The sequence below is a fragment of the Notolepis coatsorum genome, assembly GCF_963971535.1.
Source record: "Notolepis coatsorum genome assembly, chromosome: 8".
In the NCBI taxonomy this organism is placed as follows: domain Eukaryota; kingdom Metazoa; phylum Chordata; class Actinopteri; order Aulopiformes; family Paralepididae; genus Notolepis; species Notolepis coatsorum.
The window spans coordinates 70,171,112-70,194,684 of record NC_140172.1 but is presented as its reverse complement, the minus strand read 5'-3'; the positions used below and the strand labels follow the sequence as shown (position 1 = coordinate 70,194,684).

Here is a 23,573-nt window from a genome sequence, read left to right as displayed (position 1 = left end):
TCATAACTCACATTCACATACTGTGAGTGCAATGGAATCTGCAAAGATTCTCACAATAAGTTACTGGGGGAGTTGTAGTTACCTTGGCTGGAGGCACAATTCCAAAGGTGCTGTTTTCCGCAAAGTGGTTGAAGTGCAGCTCAGTCCTGAGGAAGAGAATAGGTGTCAGTCACCATGACAACAACAATATACCTGACAGAGCTCAGAGTAAATAATACTTACTGTACTAGACCAACAGAACACTGAGGAAAACATCATATACAAGCAGAAGGGAGTTTAGATGATTGGCTAGAGATGGTACAGTATATGGAGGCTGGTTGATACCAGCTCTAATATTGTTACATGTGGTATACTGAAAGAAAGAAAGAAAGAAAGAAAGAAAGAAAGAAAGAAAGAAAGAAAGAAAGAAAGAAAGAAAGAAAGAAAGAAAGAAAGAAAGAAAGAAAGAAAGAAAGAAAGAAAGAAAGAAAGAAAGAAAGAAAGAAAGAAAGAAAGAAAGAAAGAAAGAAAGAAAGAAAGAAAGAAAGAAAGAAAGAAAGAAAGAAAGAAAGAAAGAAAGAAAGAAAGAAAGAAGCCTGACATACGAAATCAGATGCTAATGGTACTGCATGCTCTTTAAATAAAAGAGCAAGCTGTCTATCCAGGCCATCAGGTACCGGTAGTAGAAAACATTAAAGTGGAGATGAAGCAGTGAACAATGTGATCCTAGTTTGTTTGTTGTGTACCTTGTGTAAGACAGGGTTCTATAATCAAATGTTAAATCTATCTTATTTGTCTGAAAAATCAAATATAATATCCCTGTTTTCAACATGGGCGCCGCCATTTTGTTACTGACGTCATGGGGCTGGTTTGGTGTATACACTGCTGGTTAGCTGCCTATAGTGAATGGGTCAGTCAGTAAATAAAATGTTGCCTACAAAACAACGGGACCGCGGTGGTTCTGTTTGTATTGCTCCTGGCTGTTCAAACAAATTTTACCATGTGAAAGAGAGGAAAGTTGGTTAATTTCCACAAACTACCAGTGAAAAAAACAGTGTTGTTGGCACGTTGGCTCAGGCTGGCTGCACTCAGGCGGCGCGACCAGCCTGTTGGACAGGGAAGGAGGATCTGCAGCGAACACTTCATTGCCTCGGATTATGTTGTTGGGGGTGGAAGGTTTGTCCAGAAGACCACTAATCAGCTGAAGCCGGACGCGGTTCCCTCAGTCTTCGACAGACAGACCGGCCCAGGCAGTTCAGCGTCGCGGAGCATTCAGCCTGCTGGCTACCTAGATCCACTTCAACCAGCGTCGCGGAGCATTCAGCCTGCTGGCTACCTAGATCCACTTCAACCAGCGTCGCGGAGCATTCAGCCTGCTGGCTACATAGCTCCACTTCAACCAGCCGAGCGTCGGGAGCTCCAGCAGCTTGTCGATGTGCTAATAGCCTGGAGCCAGCTACCGTTAGCTTGCCGAGGCTATTAGCACACCGACAAGCTGTGTAGCCAGCTACCGTTAGCTTGCCGAGGCTATTCGCACACCGACAAGCTGTGTAGCCAGCTACCGTTAGCTTGCCGAGGCTATTCGCACACCGACAAGCTGTGTAGCCAGCTACCGTTAGCTTGCCGAGGCTATTAGCACACCGACAAGCTGTGTAGCCAGCTACCGTTAGCTTGCCGAGGCTATTCGCACACCGACAAGCTGTGTAGCCAGCTACCGTTAGCTTGCCGAGGCCATTCGCACACCGACAAGCTGTGTAGCCAGCTACCGTTAGCTTGCCGAGGCTATTCGCACACCGACAAGCTGTGTAGCCAGCTACCGTTAGCTTGCCGAGGCTATTAGCACACCGACAAGCCGTGTAGCCAGCTACCGTTAGCTTGCCGAGGCTATTCGCACACCGACAAGCTGTGTAGCCAGCTACCGTTAGCTTGCCGAGGCTATTCGCACACCGACAAGCTGTGTAGCCAGCTACCGTTAGCTTGCCGAGGCTATTAGCACACCGACAAGCTGTGTAGCCAGCTACCGTTAGCTTGCCGAGGCTATTAGCACACCGACAAGCTGTGTAGCCAGCTACCGTTAGCTTGCCGAGGCTATTAGCACATCGACAAGCTGCTGGAGCTCCCGACGCTCGGCTGGTTGAAGTGGATCTAGGTAGCCAGCAGGCTGAATGCTCCGCGACGCTGAACCGCCTGGGCCGGTCTGTCTGTCAAAGACCGAGGGAACCGCGTCCGGCTTCAGCTGATTAGTGGTCTTCTGGACAAACATCCCACCCCAACAACATAATCCGAGGCAATGAAGTGTTCGCTGCAGATCCTCCTTCCCTGTCCAACAGGCTGGTCGCGCCGCCTGAGTGCAGCCAGCCTGAGCCAACGTGCCAACAACACTGTTTTTTTCACTGGTAGTTTGTGGAAATTAACCAACTTTCCTCTCTCACACGGTAAAATTAGTTTGAACAGCCAGGAGCAATACAAACAGAACCACCGCGGTCCCGTTGTTTTGTAGGCAACATTTTATTTACTGACTGACCCATTCACTATAGGCAGCTAACCAGCAGTGTATACACCAAACCAGCCCAATGACGTCAGCAACAAAATGGCCGCGCCCATAATGATAAATGCTTCAAAAATGCACATAACAAATAGTTTTTTCTTAGAAACTGCTTATTTTTATAACGTGATTTTTTCTGTGGCTTATCTAAATACTAATGTGATGCTATGAATATGTATTTATCGCTATGCTTCATCTCCACTTTAAAGGTGGAGTCTTCCTCTGTTGCCTGTCCCACATTAGGCTGGCCCCAACACTCCCAATGTTTAAATCCCATCTTAAAACACATCTGTTCTCCCTAGAATTTAAAAGAAAATGTTCAGTTTGCTGCCGTGTTTGTAGTTCTGTGTGCATTGTATTGTGTATTGTGTTGTCAAAGAGCACCTACGGGAGGCTGCAATTCGAAACTGGCCCCCGTAAATGTCCAACCCCCCCCTCCCACCCCCTCCTAATGTACAGTTTCCTCCCCCTTGTATGTATATATTATCCGTTAGGATCTCTGTTTAACAGTACTGTATATTTGCATATCTTGTATGTCACAAATGTAACAGTACTGTATACCTGTATGTCATGTATGCCAGAAATGTCAAGATATATATCTGTATGTTGCGTATGTCATTAATGTCATTATGAATTGAAAATGGGGGACCCTGATGATGTAAACAAGACGAAAGTCTTTCTCTGGTCTGCATCCCCTTAACACTTTGTATGCCACGCCGGGTTTTCCTTTTTACCCCCTTGATGCCACCATCCACTCCCAATGTTAACGTTAATATTGCCTAATCTATGTTTTAAATTATGTGTCTAATCTGCCCGTCGCTTATCAAAGACTCATTTTCCAGTCAACATTGGCAAGGCAGATTGTATTTTTATCGCTTCATTTCCGTTTGATAGCATTTTGAAAATCACCCGTTTTCCGGGGAAAAACAACCCATGCCTATGATAATCGCCTTTTACTGGAATATTCCAGAACGTTGTCATTTTATGAATCGTTTTCAAATAAACGCTAGATGATCGATAGTATATGTGTCCGCACGCACGCTCGTGCCGTGCGCTGATAATCGCTGCTGTTATTTCCTCATGGCTTTTACAGTCAAAACAGCCATATCACATATCACATAAACGCTTATATATCCGTGAAAACGAGTCTGATTATCCTAACACTGATAACATAGATTCCTTACCTGAGGTCAGATGGTATCCAAATGGTTTATTCCAATTTTCCGATCGGCATTCGAAAAAATCAATAAATGTATTGATCAACCGTGTATACAGTAGAACACATGATCCGCGCGGCTCAGAGGCTCCAGAATGAACTCTGGTAGACCCCGGCTGCATCAGTGAGAAGTAAAATGTGGAGTCAGAAATCCGTTCTCCCATTCACTTTCATTGAGTCCATTCCAAAAGGGTGATTTACCATCTGGGAGACGATAAGGGGCGCTTTTTTCAGATCTGAGCGCCGGCGGTCCCTGGATCTCCAACGGTAGGCTCGCGTGATGCAATATGATTTCAGATCGCTAATAAAAAAATACAAAATAAATACCCGAGAATAGCCGTGACGTGGCATTCAACGGTCGGGTCGTAAACCAGAGAAAAGCCGCGAGTGGCGCTCAAAGTGTTAACAATTGTGTGTATTGAGCCGTACTGTATTGTACCCATTCTGCAATCTGTTAATAAAGTTTTCAATCAATTGTATCAATCAATCAATCGTCTATGTGTTTTTTACTATATTATTGATTGATTGTGAAGCACTTTGGTCAACTTTGTCGTTTTTAAACGTGCTATATAAATAAAGTTGGATTGGATTGGATCCCTCTGGTCTTACCTGAGAGAGCTGTCTAGCCCGGCCATCAGGTAGTTGTAGAACACATTAAAGGTGGAGTCTGTCTCCCTCTGGTCTTACCTGAGAGAGGTGTCTAGCCCTGCCATCAGGTAGTAGAAAACATTAAAGGTGGAGTCTCCCTCTGGTCTTCTAGTCACTCTGCTTTTCTCTAGCAACATGGTCTGAAAAGACAGGACAGACAATTGATCACCACAACAACTTTCATGGAGTGGATGGATCATCAGGCGGATTTTCAGAAAATATGGCTAGGGCTTAAGAGGTTAACACGTTGGTCGCCAAGATCGCTTTTCAGCGTTATTGCCCGCCATGCGTTGACCGCCAAGATCGCTGTACAGCGTTTTTTAGATCAATATTTCATTTTTTATACCGCCGCCTGGTGGATGGTCGGGCGAGTTACACTCTCGCAAAAACCGGAAGTGCCATCGGTGCATAGAGGAAATTCCTCTTGCAGTCACATCTCGCTACGGGACTCCTGACAGACACTATAGTACATATGGATCGCTTTCAAAACTTAATAATCGATATGATTTCGGTGTTTATTGCGCCATACAAACCGGAAATGGACCTAGGCGATCGGCGTCGAATAATTGGGATCTTTCACCGCCAGTCTCATCGGCCCACGGTAAGGGGACAGTAACGTTATTTTCAGCCCGATTGTGCGTTTCCTTGTTTGTAATCAGTCTGATCAATATATCACCCATACTACATAAAGCCGTTACTGATGATCAAGGAAATATAAACGACCCCCCCCCCTTTCCTCCACGCATGATGAAGCATAATGTATACCAATCATATACATTTGAATTTTTTAATATAGCGTGTATGGGAAAGAAATGGCAATCGATAATCTATCATATGCGTTTGGGCCTATAACTAGCGTTTTTGAAATTACAGCAGAAAAGATTAAAAACATACTTATATTCTCGAAGGTATTAACACAACAATGTATGAATGAAAAAGTATAACGTTCCCACATCCTGAACGATAGATAATCGATGTTGAATGGGCCATAGTAATGTCAATATAGCAATACAATTAAAAATGTTATAGCCGTGCAAAGAAGGTAACCATCTCCATAGGCTTTTAACGGTGGCAGAGAGGGGTATGAGATGGGCACAACCCCTGGCGGTCAATGTGTTAAGGTGAGTTAATAAATTCACTCTGAAAATCTGCTCCGCTCTGATAAATTGACTCTTCGGTCAGAGTGAGTCCAGTGTGCACTCTGAGCCCTCCAAATTTCCGAACAACTTAAGTGTGCTCACTCTGACACACTGAAAGCCAATTTACCTTAAAACAAGTTTTGTTTAGCTAACGCCATTATGCATGATCTCTTTTTCTTAGACAGTACTGTATATTTGCATGTCTTGTATGTCATAAATGTCTTGATGAATAAAAAATGGAGGATCCTTATGTAAACAAGACAAAAGTATTTTTCTGATCTGCATCCTCTTAGCAGTTGTTTGTATTGGGCCGTACTGTATTGTACCCAGGGCACGAAACTAGAGCCCGCCAAGCGCCATTGGCGGTCAGATTTTACGTTTGGCGAGTGAGACTGAGAGGTCTGTCCGCCATGTGGCGGGCAATCAAATAGTCATGTGAAAACCGATCGAAAATCATGATCCAATTCTTAGCGGAGTTCTCACTCGCTGTCTCAGCACAGACATGCAGCGCACTGCGCCTCCTACTCCTCCTGCCCCTCCCTCACCCATGTAAACAGAGGCTATTGCCTCGGACAGTCACCGTGACGTTAGTCTAGTCAGTGGGACCTCCGTGAGCTAACGTTAGCTACCATTACAAAATTACCCAGTCAACTATTCACTTTTAGTTTAATACATGAGGCATTGTGTAACGTTATCCAGCCGGCTAGCTACTGATAGCTCCTGATATCAACAAATGCTCCAGCAATAGTCTAGTGCATAATACCTCCGTTGGCTAGGTAGCTCACGTTAGCTCACTAGTCACTACGAAATGTCCCAGTAAACTAAATAGTTCACTGAGGCGTTGTCTTAACGTTATCTAGCAGTAGCTACAGATAGCTCCTGATATCAATGTCTTATAACATGCGTATTCAAGCCCCTGGCTTCCATCGCATGAGGGCATGCTGAATAGGGTCCAGCTGCAGCGCCGGAGAATCCTTGCATGCTGAATGTAGAGTATAGGAGCCCAGCTGCAGCGCCGGAGAATCCTTGCTGGAGCTGGAGGCTACTATGGCATTTGCCAACTATGCCCCAAAACTATGGAACACACTACCAACACACATCAGAAACGCCAGCTCTATACACATTTTTAAAGGAAAATTAAAAACGTACCTATACAGTCTAGCTTACAAATAGTTATGGCTTGGAAAAACCTGATGGATCCATGAGGCTAGGATAAGCCTTGTGGACCCAACTTTTTAGATGAAGGAACGGGTACATACGCACACAATACACGACCACTGATGGATCCGTAAGGCTTGGAAAAGTCTTGTGGACCCAACTCTTTAGATGAGGGAACGGGTACATACGCACACAAGACGCGGCCACTGATGGGTCCATGGGACTTGGTAAAGCACTATGGACCCAAACTCTGGCCACTGACCACATGAGGGAACGGGTACATACGCACACAATACACGGCCACTGATGGATCCATGGGACTTGGTAAAGCACTATGGACCCAACTATGACCACTGATAAAAACGTAACTACACTAGCGTTATAAGAGCTAAACATTGCTACCTACCATACAAGTGCATTGGTTTAGTGCACTTCCGGTTGCTACTGAGCGGACATGTTTGTGCGGACCTGTTCTCCCAAACTGGTAAGCAAATGACTGTTTTTACGTTATTTTCATTTTTACGTTACTATTATTATTATAATTTTTTTTTTAAACATTGATCTTAACTGATCACTGTGACTTTATTGCTTTTATCGTTATATATGCCTATATTTGTGTACAGCACTTTGAGCTACATGACATGTATGAAAGGTGCTTTATAAATACTTACTTACTTACTTACTTGAGTATACACACAGACAGTGGAGCTGTTTGCAGATAGTGAGCATTTTGACTTGTTGCGTGGTGGCGATGTCTTGCAGATAATACAACTACAAGTATGATTATATAATATATATATTTTATTAAAAAAAACTATTTAAAAAAAATTTGGCTGGTAAGAAATATGCTTGGCGGGTAGATTTTTCTCATCTACCTGCCACTGGCCGGTGAGTCAAAAAGTTAATTTCGTGCCCTGATTGTACGCATTCTGCAATCTGTTAATAAAGTTTTCAATCAATCAATCCATTAACGGTCCCCCAGTTGGGGACTTCCGCTACCAGGAGGCCCTTGAAATGTTTTTCAGGAAACCTAGGAAAACCAAGTGCAATGACCAAAACTGTGCAATGTGCCATTGAACCATTGGCTTTGTAAGGGTTGTAAATAGTTATATGATTGTTGTATGTGCCTCCCTGTATTGTAAATAGTTCATATATGTGTTGTAACTACTGTATGTATAATTGTAAATAAGTTAATTTATGTGTTGTAAATAAATATTATTTACCTAATTTATGTGCAATCGTTTAATTTCAGCTCAGTGTAGAGAAATGCACCGATACTAACAACCGCCTTACTGCGCGCGTCTATGATGACACTGTTGACACCATGTATCCGTGACACGTGCGCCCCACAACAAAAAAATCCTAGGGGAAACACTTTGTAAATGGTTAGCAGTTGTCCCCTACAATACGTTATGGCAGGTTTGTACCAGTTTATACATACCTGGATAGAGGCTGAGGTCACCTGGCCAGCCTGGTCAAAGTCCAGGGAGACGATGTGTGAGAAGCGGCTAGCGTTCCCGTTCATGCAGGTGGAGGAGTTCCCAAAAGCCTCCAAAATGGTGTAAACCGCCTGCCACTTCTCTGCTAAGGAAGCACAGTTCAGTTCAGTTCAGTTCAGTTGAGGTCTGTTCTGTTAAATTCAATTCAATGTGGTCAAACTGTTTTTGGTGAATAAAGTATTTTTCAAATAAAGTGTTTCTGATTTCTGATTACATTTAAACGTGCTATAGATAACATTCGGCCACTAGATGACACATTAGAGCACCAGCATGTTATGTATCCAATCAGGTGCATTCCACATGGGGAAATGGGAAGTAGGGAGGGGGATACATGCACACAACATGTTAACAACAACATTTATTTTGGACCCGCCAAAATGTTTTAAATGATAAATTCATTCATCAATAATATTATTGCAATCAAGCTCTGTGGAAGTATTATAAAAAAAATATCTATAGCACCTTTAACACTTTCAGCGCCAGGGGTCGCTATGGGCGTTGGGCCGTTGTGTGCCAGCGCTCTGTTCAATGGGGATAAGTTCCGGTGTTTGCAGTGCTAAACCTATATTAAATATTATAGCTATGGATCTAATAACAACGCAGATTGTCAGTGAGTTTATTCCGGTCAACATGCAAAAAACAGATTTTCATCCATACATTTCCGTTTTATACCGTGGTGAATATGAGTATAGTTTTAGAGTGATCCTGTGTAATACCAGGAAACTCCGCCAAACAGCGCTTTACTGTATTTCATTATAAATCATGCCATTTCTCGCCTGATTATTGAATCAATCTGAAATCAACGCTAGATTATCGGTATTATGTAGTGATGCACGATATATCGGCCGCCGATATAATATCAGCCGATATGGCAGTTTCGGTATCGGTCCGATATCAAGATAGGGCCGATATAAAATTTTAAATACGTCAATTGTGTTCACCGTTGTGTTCACCGTTGGTCGAGCGTTAGCTCGCAGCTAGCAGCAACACAAAGCACGGCATCCTGGGTGAAATTCTTCTATCACATCGGCACTTTTGAAACAAGCTTTTTGAGTGCAAAATATGACCAGAATCTCTGGAAAAACATCTCACAAACACTATAGACTGTCATAAACGTTAACGAATAAGTCCAACAAATTAGTATACCGGTAAATAGTACTTACACTGTCGTTTCGAAATTATCAAAAGTGCGTTGATTCCCCGGAGAAATTATTCTGTGACTCCTTCGCTCTGGGAAAAAATACTAAAAAAACTCTACCTGGCGTCGACGGAGGCTTTTATAGAGTTCCGCTCAGCGCTGAGGACTAATACTTGCTGTGCGTGTGGTGGCCGGTCTTCCTAATATGATCACAAAAAATGGTGTCCCTCCGCCAAATATTGACCAGACAGTGTGGATCAAAATGACTACAACTATGTCACGGCGTTAAAATACATTTTTTTTCTTTTCTTTTTTTTTTTTACATATTTTGGCCTTAAATAGTTTCAAAATATCAGTCATTTTCTGAAAATATGTTACAAAGGTAAAAAAAATTAAAAGCGTTTTGGAAAATACCGTAGCTCTTTATTTGATTATCATAAAAAAGTGTTTTCTATACAGATATCGACATCGGTAAATATCGGTATCGGCCAGAACAGCAATATTAATATCGGTTATCGGTATCGGCCACAATTTTCACATCGGTGCATCACTAGTATTATGTTTCATCATCAAGTCAAGTCAAGAGTTTTATTTGTCACGGCATACAAGTATACAATGAAATGCGGGTGGTCTTGCCCGCAACGATGTGCAATACAGTAGTAACAACATATAATAGAATCCAATAAAACAACATTGTGCAATAAACAGGTAACATTAACAGGGGCGGCTTTGGCTCAGGGGTAGAGCGGGTCGTCCAATGATCGAAGGGTTGGTGGTTCGAATCCCGCTCAAGCCCATGTCCATCCCATCGCCGTTGTGTCCTTGGGCAAGACACTTGCTGACTTTGTAATCAGTTATCAGTTATCATGCATGCACGAAAGGGTCAGGGGGGAGGTCGTTTTTCTATGCTTCGAGCGGGACCAACGGCATACATTACACAGTACATTACAGAATATCGTACTAGTCCTAGGGAAATATCGGATAGTCCTTACCTTGTCTATGATGTACTGCAAAAAGAATAATACAATTATCTGATCGCCATTCCAAATACTGATCGCGATCGTGTGTCCAGCGTTATCCACCAAAACACATGAACCGGCGGTGCTCGAGTGTACCCAATCCGTGTGTTATAAACGTTACTCGTGCCCGAGAAGGAAAACCTGGACCGGACTTCTTAGATCAACGTACAGCCCAAGCCAGAGGGTTTCCAATGATGTGCAATACCGGCCGCAAGGCGTTAGGCAGCGGTATTGGCCGCTTGCGATCTCAGAGCCATTCCCAATGATAACATCAGGCTGGATGGATAAATTATGAATGGATATAGCAAATAAAAGAAATAACGATTAAAACCTGACATTTCTCTGGTTTGGCGCTCAAGCGATGGCGAGTTAACCCGACTTATCTCGGGTCTAGCGTCCAATGTGTTAATTCACATAGCATTTTGCACACACAGCTGTCACAAAATGAAATTATCCAAAAACTCAAAATGCTTCCAATGCCTCCACATATTGATTTGACTATATACACAAGGCTTTCAACTCCAGCTCTTCATCAAGTGTGTGGTGATGAGAACCTACATGTTCAAAACATTGTGTACATAAATAGTAGTTGTGGCATTAATATGTGGGAACCTCAGCAACCATATATAGTGTTACTCTTCTTCTCTTGGTTCCTGCACAACTTACGGGAGAACCCTTTGCCCGCGCCGCCTGCGATGGTCACCAGATACTGGACCAGGTGTTGGCAGTTGGTGGTCTTGCCACTGCCACTCTTGCCCAGTAAGACAATGGACTGGTCCTGGTGTGTGGTCAGGAGGTTCCTGTATGCAGACTGTGCCATGCTGTAGATGTGAGGGGCGGTGTCCTCCTTCCTACAGCCCTTGAACATCTGCATGACCTGGTGGGGAACACAGAGTCAAAGCAAAAGAGAGAGATGAGGTGAAGCTGTGAGAGATTTAGTTTAGTTTAGGTTAGTTGACTTAGATCCCCAATTAGTTACAGCATTGCAGTAGCTATTTTCTCTGGGGTCCACAGAAAACGTACATTGTGACCGTGCTTAATACTTATATACATAACATCAAGTAAACAGGACAAAGGACGAGTACACACACACTAGGGGTGGGGGGGGAATCGATATGTAGTAGTATCGCGATACTTTGCGTGGCGATACTGTATCGATATTTAATTATTCATAAAAAATAAAAATATATATTTTTTTTTGTATAAGGAAGTTGCATTGTTCATTTCAATACCTGTAATAGTACAGTAGTCCACACACATGCACACATGTGCATTCAGTTAAGTTGGAATATGACTGTAATACAAACAGTTCAGTTTGTCAGGTACATGCAACACAGATTACAGTGTTTACATCTGTCTGCTTGAGAAAATACCATGTTCTGCAATAAAAATTATTGAAGTGAGATGAACAGACTGAACTTTATTTTATTAGATAAAACATGTTGACAGTTTTACTTTGCATTTGAAAAAAGGTAATAAATCGCAATATATCACAATAGTAATATCGCAATACTCAGCATATCGCAATATATTTAGTATCGCAATACTATCGTATCGTGAGTGACTCAAGTATCGTGATAGTATCGTAAGGCCTCTGGTGATTCCCACCCCTAACACACACACACACAGACATAATACGAACGTTGTAGCTACGGCTGTGAAGGTGCTGGAGACATGATCCAATAGACTTTTATATGCATGAGTCTCCTGAATACGGAGAGACCAGACCCAAGTTGATCGGCACTTTCTCGGCCGAGCTATAGTCACTTTTCCGCACCTACTCCCGAACTACGCATGCACAGATTGATGAACCTAGACTACGTGGGCAATCTGTAGTGGTGGGGGAAAATATCTATACGTAGTAGTATCGTGATACCTTGCGTGGCGATACTGTATTGATACAGGGACGCCAAGTATCGATATTTAATTATTTATTTATTTATAATAAAAAAATATATATTTTTTTTGTATAAGGAAGTTGCATTGTTCATTTCAATACCTGTAATAGTACAGTAGTCCACACACACGCACACATGTGCATTCAGTTAAGTTGGAATATGACTGTAATACAAACAGTTCAGTTTGTCAGGTACATGAAACACAGATTACAGTGTTTAAATCTGTCTGCTTGAGAAAATACCATGTTCTGCAATAAAAATGATTGAAGTGAGATGAACAGACTGAACTTTATTTTATTAGATAAAACATGTTGACAAAGTTTTACTTTGCATTTGAAAAAAGGTAATAAATCGCAATATATCGCAATATTAATATTGCAATACTCAGCATATCGCAATATATTTAGTATCGCAATACTATCGTATAGTGACTCAAGTATCGTGATAGTATCGTATCGTGAGGCCTCTGGTGATTCCCACGCCTAGCAATCTGTGCATGCGGAGTTCGGGAGTAGGTGCGGAAAAGTGACTATAGCTCGGCCGAGAAAGTGCCGATTGACTTGGGATTGGTCTCTCCATGTTCAGGAGACTCCGGCATATAAAAGTCTATTGGATCATGTCTCCAGCACCTCCACAGCCGTACCTACAACCACTTATATTAATGTCAAGGCTCTAATTCACATTCATTCATTTTCTCCCCCTGCTGTCTCTGCCATGATTTCAGAATATGGGAAGTGTTGCGGTGGTCTATACTAATATTGCCCTGTTTGCTCTCGCATCGCCAAACTCCCCAGACTCACGCGATGGGTCCGACTCCCCAAAGTTTAAACGTCCTCGTCTGCGGTGCTCTGCAGCCCATGCCAGTATGATCATTCAAACGGCGAGTGTCATCGATGGAAATGCCGCTGTGAACGAGCCCCTCCACACGGCGCTGCTGCCCGACCAACCATCAAACCCTGCCAACAATGTAGACGCTACTCCTGCGGCTTTTCACCATAGAAACCTGGCCATCTACGACGGGAAATGCATCCATGAACAACCAGAGATCCTACTCATCGGAGATTCCATCACCAGGTTTTTGCAAATACCACACGGCATTACGTATTGTTTTTCCGGTTTAAAAGTTACTGACTTACTTGAGTGTACTCCCGAAATCATCGACAGATATCCGTCCGCCCACACCGTTATCATTCATATCGGAGCAAATGACGTAATGGCTAGACAATCCGTTAAACTCCAATCTGACTTTGAATCACTAATACTCACTATTGAAAGCCTGGGTAAAATATGCATTGTGTCTGGCCCCATTCCATCCATAGGTCGTGGATCTGAGCGATTTAGCCGTCTGTTCTGGTTGCACAAATGGCTACAGACCTACTGTACTACTATAGGACTTTGCTATATAAATAACTTTGATCTGCTCTGGTCCAGGAAAGACCATTACAGACCCGATGGCATCCATCCAAACATATCAGGGGTAAATGTGCGTCATACATAACATAACATAACGTCATACAAAGTATAGCATCACTGGCCTGACAACCAACCATATCTAGCTCTGTAGACTATATACAGAAGCAGCCTAAGCTACAAAAAAACACGTTGAGTGTCATCCCGATTCTGATCACCAAAAGACTAATCAATTACTCATTATCACGTCCCATATGTAAATCTAACCTTATCAATATCAGTGTTCAACCACAGACTATCTCACACCCCACTACAGAACCCGTACAGCTAAAACTAGCACTGTTCAACGTTAGAGCGCTGAAACAAAAATCATTTCTGATAAATGAACTCATAGTAAAACATGGTGTACATTGTATGTTTTTAGTAGAGACATGGTTAGACAATATCACTGGTGTAGCAACACTGATTGAGACCTGCCCTTCCAATTTTAAATTCTATCAATCAAACAGACAGAGTGGGAGGGGAGGCGGAATAGCAGCAATCATCTCCACTCAATTTGTGTGCAATGATATTGACCTGGGAACATTTTTATCATTTGAATACCTTGCTATTGTATTGAAAACAGAAATGCCAGTAATATGTGTGACATTGTATCGACCACCAAGGTACTCGCCACTCTTCATACAGGAATTTTCAGAACTCATATCGATCTGCATTACCAGGTATGATAGAATCATTCTTAATGGAGATCTAAACATTCATATCAACAAAAAGGATGACCCCAGGGGTTGTGAGTTTCTGAACCTACTGGACAGTTTTGGACTGATGCAACATGTTCACGAGGCCACCCACCAACATGGCAACACTCTGGACCTACTAATAACAACAGGGCTAAACATTGAGAATGTATCAGTAAAACAAATTCCAATTTCTGACCATTATTGTGTGTTCTATGGTACAAGCCTAATATTACATAAGACCAGAAGCGAATTCCTAGTTCACAGAAGGCTTCTGGACGCTAGAGCTGAAGCAAAATTCTCTAGTATGATGAAATCATATGACCAATGCAGTGAATCCTCCTTAAATCAGAAAGTGCAAAACTTCCACAGCACCTTGTCAACAGTGTTAGATACTGTTGCCCCTCTGAAGGTTAAAAAGGTAAAAACTGATAGAATCTCTCCATGGTTAAATAAAACCAATGTTAAAGATAATAAGAGAAAATGTAGGATAGCCGAGCGAAAATGGAGGAAATTCAAACTCACAGCTCACTTTAATTTATACAAAGACGCCATGGGCGCATACAATAAGGCAATACAACTTGCGAGAAAAGAATATTTTTCCAAAATGATCTCAGAAAACATGGGTAACTCCAGGGTACTTTTTTCCACCATCGACCGGCTGATTAACATACCACCCCCCCATATACCGCAGCAATCAGCCACAAAATGTGAAGAGGAAAAATATCATTGATTAGAGCAAGCATTACCGCTGATATAGATCTGGCTGTGAGTGAAAACCCACCTGAGATAACTATGGGGGAATTCGCATGTATTACATTACCTGACCTCTGTAAGATTGTCTCTGAGTGTAATTCCGCCACCTCCTGCCTCGATCCTATACCAACAGCATTTCTCAAGCGGGTGTTCGATAGTGTCTCAAATCATGTCCTTGAAATCATAAATATGACTCTTCAAACAGGCACTTTTCCAGATGCATTTAAAACGGCTGTAGTAAAACCACTACTAAAGAAAACAAACTTAGATGTAAACGAACTAAAAAGCTATAGGCCAATATCGAACCTTCCATTTATCAGCAAGATATTAGAAAAGATAGTCTCAGTACAAATAAACTCCTTTCTCAAAGATAATAACATCATGGAGGAATTACAATCAGGTTTCAGAACAAATCACAGCACTGAAACTGCCCTTACCAAAATAGTTAGCGACCTCAGGCTAAACTCCGATGCTGGCAAAGTCTCAATTCTTGTCCTATTGGACCTTAGTGCAGCGTTCGATACGATTGACCATAATATCTTGATCAGTCGTCTTGAAAGACTGGTTGGCTTTTCCGATCATGTACTAAATTGGCTCATAACATACATTAAGGGGAGAAGGTTCTATGTTAAGCTTGGAGACAATGTATCCGAGGAACATGACAGCAATTTTGGAGTCGCACAAGGAAGCTGCCTTGGTCCATTACTCTTCTCACTATATATGCTGCCCCTCGGGGACATCATTCGAGACCACAATGTATGCTTCCATAGTTATGCTGATGATACACAACTATATATCTCTGCAGAACCAAATAACACTACAGCCATACAGTCCATTACAAATTGTCTGTTAGCAATAAACAAGTGGATGAACAATAACTTCCTAAAATTAAACGAAAGCAAGACCGAAATCCTATTGATCGGCCCAAAAGCGAAAAGGGAAGTGCTGTGTAAAAACCTGGGGAGTCTGTCATCCTATGTAAAGACTGAGGTTACAAGCCTAGGTGTCATCTTGGACTCAGACCTGACCTTTAAGTCTCATATAAATAAGGCCATGAAAACGTCATTCTTCCACCTAAGAAACATAGCGAAAGTAAGACCTTTCTTAAATAAAAAGGATGCAGAGAAACTTATTCATGCTTTTGTATCAAGTCGGCTTGACTATTGTAATGCACTGTTCACTGGTCTTCCCAAAGCAACCATTGGGAAGCTTCAGCTTATCCAAAACTCTGCAGCTCGATTACTAACTCATACAAGGAGAAGAGAACATATCACTCCAGTCCTGGCCACTCTGCACTGGCTTCCAATAACTCATAGAATTGATTTTAAGGTCCTTTTCCTAACATATAAAGCTCTTAATGAGCAAGGCCCAAAATACATAGCAAATTCCCTAGTTAGTTATCTGCCCTCAAGAACGCTACGGTCATCCACTACAGGTTTACTAGACACGCCCAGAAACCAAAAAAGGATAGGAAGTATGGCATTTGCCAACTATGCCCCAAAACTATGGAACACACTACCAACACACATCAGAAACGCCAGCTCTATACACATTTTTTATGGAAAATTAAAAACGTACCTATACAGTCTAGCTTACAAATAGTTATGGCTTGGAAAAACCTGATGGATCCATGAGGCTAGGATAAGCCTTGTGGACCCAACTTTTTAGATGAAGGAACGGGTACATACGCACACAATACACGACCACTGATGGATCCGTAAGGCTTGGAAAAGTCTTGTGGACCCAACTCTTTAGATGAGGGAACGGGTACATACGCACACAAGACGCGGCCACTGATGGGTCCATGGGACTTGGTAAAGCACTATGGACCCAAACTCTGGCCACTGACCACATGAGGGAACGGGTACATACGCACACAATACACGGCCACTGATGGATCCATGGGACTTGGTAAAGCACTATGGACCCAACTATGACCACTGATAAAAACGTAACTACACTAGCGTTATAAGAGCTAAACATTGCTACCTACCATACAAGTGCATTGGTTTAGTGCACTTCCGGTTGCTACTGAGCGGACATGTTTGTGCGGACCTGTTCTCCCAAACTGGTAAGCAATTGACTGTTTTTACGTTATTTTCATTTTTACGTTACTATTATTATTATTATTATTTTTTAAACATTGATCTTAACTGATCACTGTGACTTTATTGCTTTTATCGTTATATATGCCTATATTTGTGTACAGCACTTTGAGCTACATGACATGTATGAAAGGTGCTTTATAAATACTTACTTACTTACTTACTTGACGGATTATTGTGCATGGAAAACGATGTCTAGCCAATATTATTTGGGATCGTCCAGATAGAGAAAAGGGAATGTTTTGATCTACAATTATGAGAATGGGACGGGTGCGACGCCAAAATGCTTGGTTCATCACTGGGAGACAACAGTACTTCTTACAACTAGGGATGCACCGATCCGATATTGATATCGGCCACGATATGACTAAATTAATAGCTAGATCGGGAGACAATTTAAATCTTTTTTTCTTTTTTTTATAATAATATATAATAATAAATAAAATAATAAATACCAATTCAGTACATTTATATCTCTATGTGTTAATTTGCCTTGCACAAAATAATGATTCCAGTCTCTTCCACACAGTGAGGCATACAGTTTATTAATTGAACAATGGGTATCGGATCGGTACTCTTTATCGGCCGATACCCAAAGCCCAGGTATCGGTATCTGGACTGAAAAAGTCGGATTGTGCATCCCTACTTACAACATGCCTCGTCTCCCAGCAGTAAAGGCATTTTTGAAAATTTTATGACGACACAATCCTCATCTAGGGTCTAGGTTTCCAAGTTTCAAAAGCACACGAAAAAACAGGTCATCATCAGTAGTTATAGCTGTTGTAATAACTTTACATTCAAACATAACAAACATTCTGCTCCCGCTAACCCACCGTGTGCCTACCTTCTCAGAGTACATGGCAGTGGCACTGACAGGGTTAATGACCACCATGTTGGGGCCGGCATAGGTGTAAACCAGGTTGCCCCCATAGCGCTGACGCAGGCAGTGCATCACGCTGGACTCGTTCAGGTACTGCAGAGAGGCCAGGTCTTCCACACGGTCAAACGTCAAAGGGTTTGCCTGGAGATCAAAGGCAAAATATTACTTCATAAACATTGTGGTTTGTAGTTAATGTGGCTCCACGTAGTCTTAGGGCTTGTGTCCATAGCGGACGTTTTTTTTTCAAGGCGGGCCACTTTGAAAAGCAAAAAAAAAAGCTCAGAGCGTTTTCCTGAGTCTCGCGACTGCCGCGGCTCCACCACTTCCTCGATGTTCAAGTTCAAGTTCTTTAATAGTTGTCATACAGAAGTACAGAATACTTTCATACAAAATGCTTCTTACTGTTATGCTCCAGAGACTGTGCTAGACAAGATAGTATCAAATAACATAATATAGCATGTAATTTAGAAGAAGAAAAATGAGGTCACAGTGTTCGGTATAGACAATGTTCTGAGTTACCATATAATATACAATACTATGCAGTGTACTAATGTACAGTACTATCTAGTGCAAAGCAGAAATGGGATGAGGTACAATTTAGGTACAATTTACAGTAAGGTGTACGAGTTGTAGTGCAATCCTTCATCAATAAATATAAAGTGTGGGGAGTGGGTGCTACAGTGTGTTTGTTTAAAGTGGGTGTGTGCTATAAGTGTGTGGGGTGGGTGCTACAGTGTGTTTGTTTAAAGTGAGTGTGTGCGTGTGGATGTGTGTGCTATGTGCGTTTGGTGGTTGTTGTTGTGTAGTGTTCATTCATTGTTCGTTTAGCAGCCTGATGGCCTGGGGATAGAAGCTTCTTCTGAGTCTTTCTGTGCTCGCCTTGAGACTCCGGTATCGCTTGCCTGACCGCAGCAGTTCAAAGAGGCAGTTGTTCGGGTGTTGATTGGGATGTTGATTGGTCGGTCGAAAAAAGTTACCTTGATGAGCGCGCTCCTTTCCAAAAGTTTAACTAGTTTCAACTTTATGCGCTGGGAGCGCTCCGCCCAAAAACGCTGCCGCCGAGAGCGCATAAACGCGAGGCGCGGCGCTGGGAAAAGGAGCGCGCCGGTCGCGCCTGTAGCATAGAAATGAATGACAGAAAGGAGCTGACAACTCATAAAACTTCCGCTATGGACACAAGCCCTTAGGAAGGAGATCTGCACCACTGACATGTCCAAAAGAAAGTATTACACCTGTATAACTTTAGTGCTGGATAAATCAAGTGTTTGCAGGTCAAAAGTAACCACTTGGCTGTGGTCATCAGCCTATCCTCCCACCATGTTTACAATATAAAGAGACTGTTAGCTTACCATTTGTATAACTGTAGGTTATTTATGGTTATATATAATTATAAGAATTTAAACACAAAATATCATAATGAGACCTTCTATTAACTCATTCAGCGCCAGCTATTAGATGGGTCCCGTTGTAGCAATGTCACGCTTTAAAAGATAGGAGTGCGTCACCTTGTTTGTAGAGCTATAACTATATTCTATATTATAGCTATGGATACAATACTATGGCCCATTTGACATCAAATATCTATCGTTCAATATGTGAAAAAGAAAAAAAAAGTTCATCCTACTATAAGCGTTGCCGTTTCTTGCCTGAACATGCTACTATTCCCAAATCAAATGTATATAATAGGCAGGGCTGTACGCTGCGATGATCTCGTCGCAAATTGCCCCTTTAATTGGCCGTTGCGATTGGTAAATAATATTTGGGGGAGGGCTTGCGAGTAGGGATTTCAAGCCTTGCATTCGCATAATTTCACTCCTAAATGATCCAAAGCGTGTGATGACGCTGAGCACTCAGGTATGATCAGCGGGGAAAATCAACTGAGCACTCACTCTGATAGACTGATTTAGCTATGAAGAAAAGTAAAGTTAGTAGTAGGGATGGGAATCGATGGTTCCTAACTGGGTTTTGGCCATATGCTCCCGAAATTCTCCCGCTGTTTGGCTGCTTCTATGTGCAGTGAAAACTACTCTAAATGCTTTAGAACCTAGTCATTGATTTAGTTCAGGGTTAGCCGCGGAGCTAACGCTAGCTAACGTGAGCTAATCAAGCTCACAGAGAGAGATAAACAGCTGACAGCAGGTAGTACAGGTACAAATACAATAAAACAAGGGGTGGGGGCTGTTGTGTAAACCTTGTGTCGCGTCAATCTGGTCCACACGTTACTCGTTCATATCTCAGCCCGTGCTGAGATATGCCCATTCCGCGGTCTGTTAATAAAGTTTTCAATCAGACAGATGTATGGAAAGGCTTTTATTATAACATTCGTTGAGGTAAAATCATTATGCCTCATTTAGTCATCCTGCAGAGCACTGGTCTCCTACTCGTGGGCCGCGGGGAGCTAATGTTAGTAGCTTTGTTGTTGTCAACACACAGGGCATTCAGGAAGTCAAAAACTAATGCGCTTGCCGATTGGTGCTAAGAACAGCAGGGCGGGTGCAAGCGTTGTGACGTAATTGGCAGACTCTACTGTCAATCAAAATTATTCTGTTTTCCGTCAGAATGAATGAATGAGAACTTTATTAACAGATTGCATAATGGGTACAATACAGTACAGGAGGATGAAGACCAGAGAAAGACTTTCGGCTTTTTTACATAAGGGTCCTCCATTTTCAATTCATCAAAACATTTAGAGACATACAAATATACAGTAGTTTCATAAAAATGCTAAAATGCTATTGATTGATTGATTTAAAACTTTATTAACATATTGCAGAATGGGTACAGTACAGCTCAATACATACAATTGTTAAGGGGATGCAGACCAGAGAAAGACTTTTGTCTTGTTTACATCAGGGTCCCCCATTTTCAATTCATCATATTTCATATCTAAAATCATATAATATCTCATTGCTAAATATATGCAATATATAATCTAATAATCCAATAATCTAAATCTAATATATAATATAAAAATGCTAAATGCATGGGTATTTTATTTTGTCTTTAATGTTAGCTTGCAAACTCATACTGTCTTGGTAAGCCTCATAATGAATTGTTTGGGGTAAAAAAGAAAAACATCGTGATGTGTATCGTGTATCGCCGAAAGGTCAGAAAATATCGTGATATCATATTTAGGCCATATCGCCCAGCACTTGGTTCATTATAAAAGATACAAACCTGACAACAAAAGCACTTAAATGTTAAATAAAAGGACCACAGTAATGAGGCAGGAGGAACATATTTTTTTGCACTATAATGGTAAAATTGTTATTAAAAAATGTGCCCCTAAAACATATTTTTTGCCCCTAAATTTCTAATTTAGGGGCAAGTGTGCCCCTAGTGAAAAAGCTTAGCGTACAGCCCTGATAGGTATTATGTTTCATCATGAATGCATGAAGGGGGGGGGGTCGTTTCTGATTATTTGATTGCCAGTAACGGCATTCGTATTGAACACTAAAAACGTTAGTTTTTAAATCAGCTAGATCGGTAAAAAAGCATTGCACGGTCAAGCCAGAAATGACGTCAGATAGTCCTTACCTGTGATCGGGAGTATTGCAAAAATAATATTCCAATTGTTTGCTCGCCATCTGGTCCATCCGGTGTCCATTTGGTCCACGACATAACCCACCATAACATATGGATCGGCATTTGACGAGCTTCAATGCAACCGGGAGAACCGCTCGACTGGCCCGACCCAGAAAACTGCGCCCGGAGACATTTGACCGTTGCACAGGCCAAGATATAAGGTTTCAAAGGGTGCTCAAAACCGCCGTCTAGCTGGATGCGGCCGGTATTGCACTTTGGCGATCTCAGACTCATTCCCTATGGCAGGGGTTCCCAACGTTTTCAGGCCGCGACCCCCGGAATAACGGTGTCAGAGAGCCGCGACCCCCACTATTATAGGAGGTAAAAAGAATAGTTTTTAAATATATATATATTATAATTTTTTTTTTAATTTTTTTATAAATGTATGGTTGAAACATGCAAACGTTCAAACGCACACACACTAATAAGCATTGGAGGCTTTTAACCAGGGCCGGACTGGGTAAATCATTCAGGCCAGGAAATATAGTGCGAAATATAGCCCCAGTCAGGCCACTTTTTAAGCAGGGGATCTGGGGGTCCCCCACCAAGAATTTTTTTGTTACAAAGACTTAATTTCCTGCATTCTGGTGCAGGAATGTTTTTATTTGTACCCTTTAAATGCCAGTGTTTGTGATGGCATCACAAATTATTGTTAAAAAACAGGCTAGTATATGTATGATTAGCAACAACACTGATTTTGATGGATTTTCTGTTTTTTTATAATGTCAGATTGAAAATAATACAATCTTTTATTCAACTTCAACCCGGATCATAACACCACATATTCATTTTATAAGTCTAACCCTTTAAATGCTAGTGTGTGTGAGGGCATATATTTTCAATATATCAAATGCAAAGTATATTTTTCTGGGGGGGATTATTACAGGCTAGCATGTGTCAATGATTAGCAACAACACTGATTTTGATGGATTTTTTTTTTTTTGTAAGGGTCCCGCCTCCACCAATCACATGCGGCTCCCTTTGTGTGTGTGTGTGAGCAAGAGAGAGAGAGAGATAGTTCTCCAACTTGTGTGAGTTGCAGTGATCTCCTGTTTGTTCCCCACCTAGGTTATCTAACTATTGCACTGCTGCAACTAGAAACACTGGCCTGGCCTGCTTCTAAGTTCAGTGGCCTGACTGCATAAAAATTTTTAAATAAAAAATCTTTATTTATTTATTTTTAAATCATCTGCGACCCCCCCGCAGCGGCTCGCGACCCCCACTTTGGGAACCACTGCCCTATGGTAACACCAAGGTCCCTGGATGAATAATGAATAAAAATATCGAATAAAACAATAAACGACCAAAACCCGACTTATCTCGGGTTTGGCAATAGAGCAACAGAAAACTAGCTGTTGGCCGGAACGCAAATCACATCACGTCATAAATCAAGCTCTTAGACTGTCTGACATAATTATATATATATATTTTATTATTTTTTAAACATATTCAAGAATAAACATCATAACCATGTCACAACCACTAGCGGACTGACCATCGGGACCACCGGGAGTTTTCCCGGTGGCCTGGCAGACTGAAGTTGACGTAGAAACTCTGGATGTTGATCACTTGATCACTTTATTGGATGTACTGTTGGGAGTTAAAGAAGACAGTTTGTTGGAACCTGACCGTGAAATAGAACAGCTATAAGTCTGATGGATGATTTGGATGCTGAGATGTAAGGAACGCGTCATTATGTTGAACTGACGGCAGCAGCGCGAGGGTGAGTGATACTATAATGAATCGACTAGATCACAGAGAGCGCCAGTGAAGTAGAGAAACTTCTATAAAGGACACTTTCATATTATAACCCGACATTTGGGTATGGGCCTGGCCTGCCTGAGTCAAATTCCCGGTAGGA

General features: G+C 41.9%; 1 protein-coding gene across 1 annotated transcript in view; it reads right to left on the bottom strand.

Moving 5' to 3' along the window:
* The window catches only part of LOC311233020 (unconventional myosin-XVIIIa-like), a gene marked incomplete at both ends in the record, with an annotated part of 212,117 nt that overhangs the window by 110,939 nt on the left and 77,605 nt on the right, over positions 1–23,573 (bottom strand). The window contains 5 exons of the mRNA XM_084319874.1: positions 83–146; positions 4,428–4,528; positions 8,127–8,269; positions 11,008–11,218; positions 18,092–18,268. Coding sequence (XP_084176000.1) covers positions 83–146; positions 4,428–4,528; positions 8,127–8,269; positions 11,008–11,218; positions 18,092–18,268 — 696 coding nt within the window. The remainder of the gene's footprint in view (positions 1–82; positions 147–4,427; positions 4,529–8,126; positions 8,270–11,007; positions 11,219–18,091; positions 18,269–23,573) is intronic.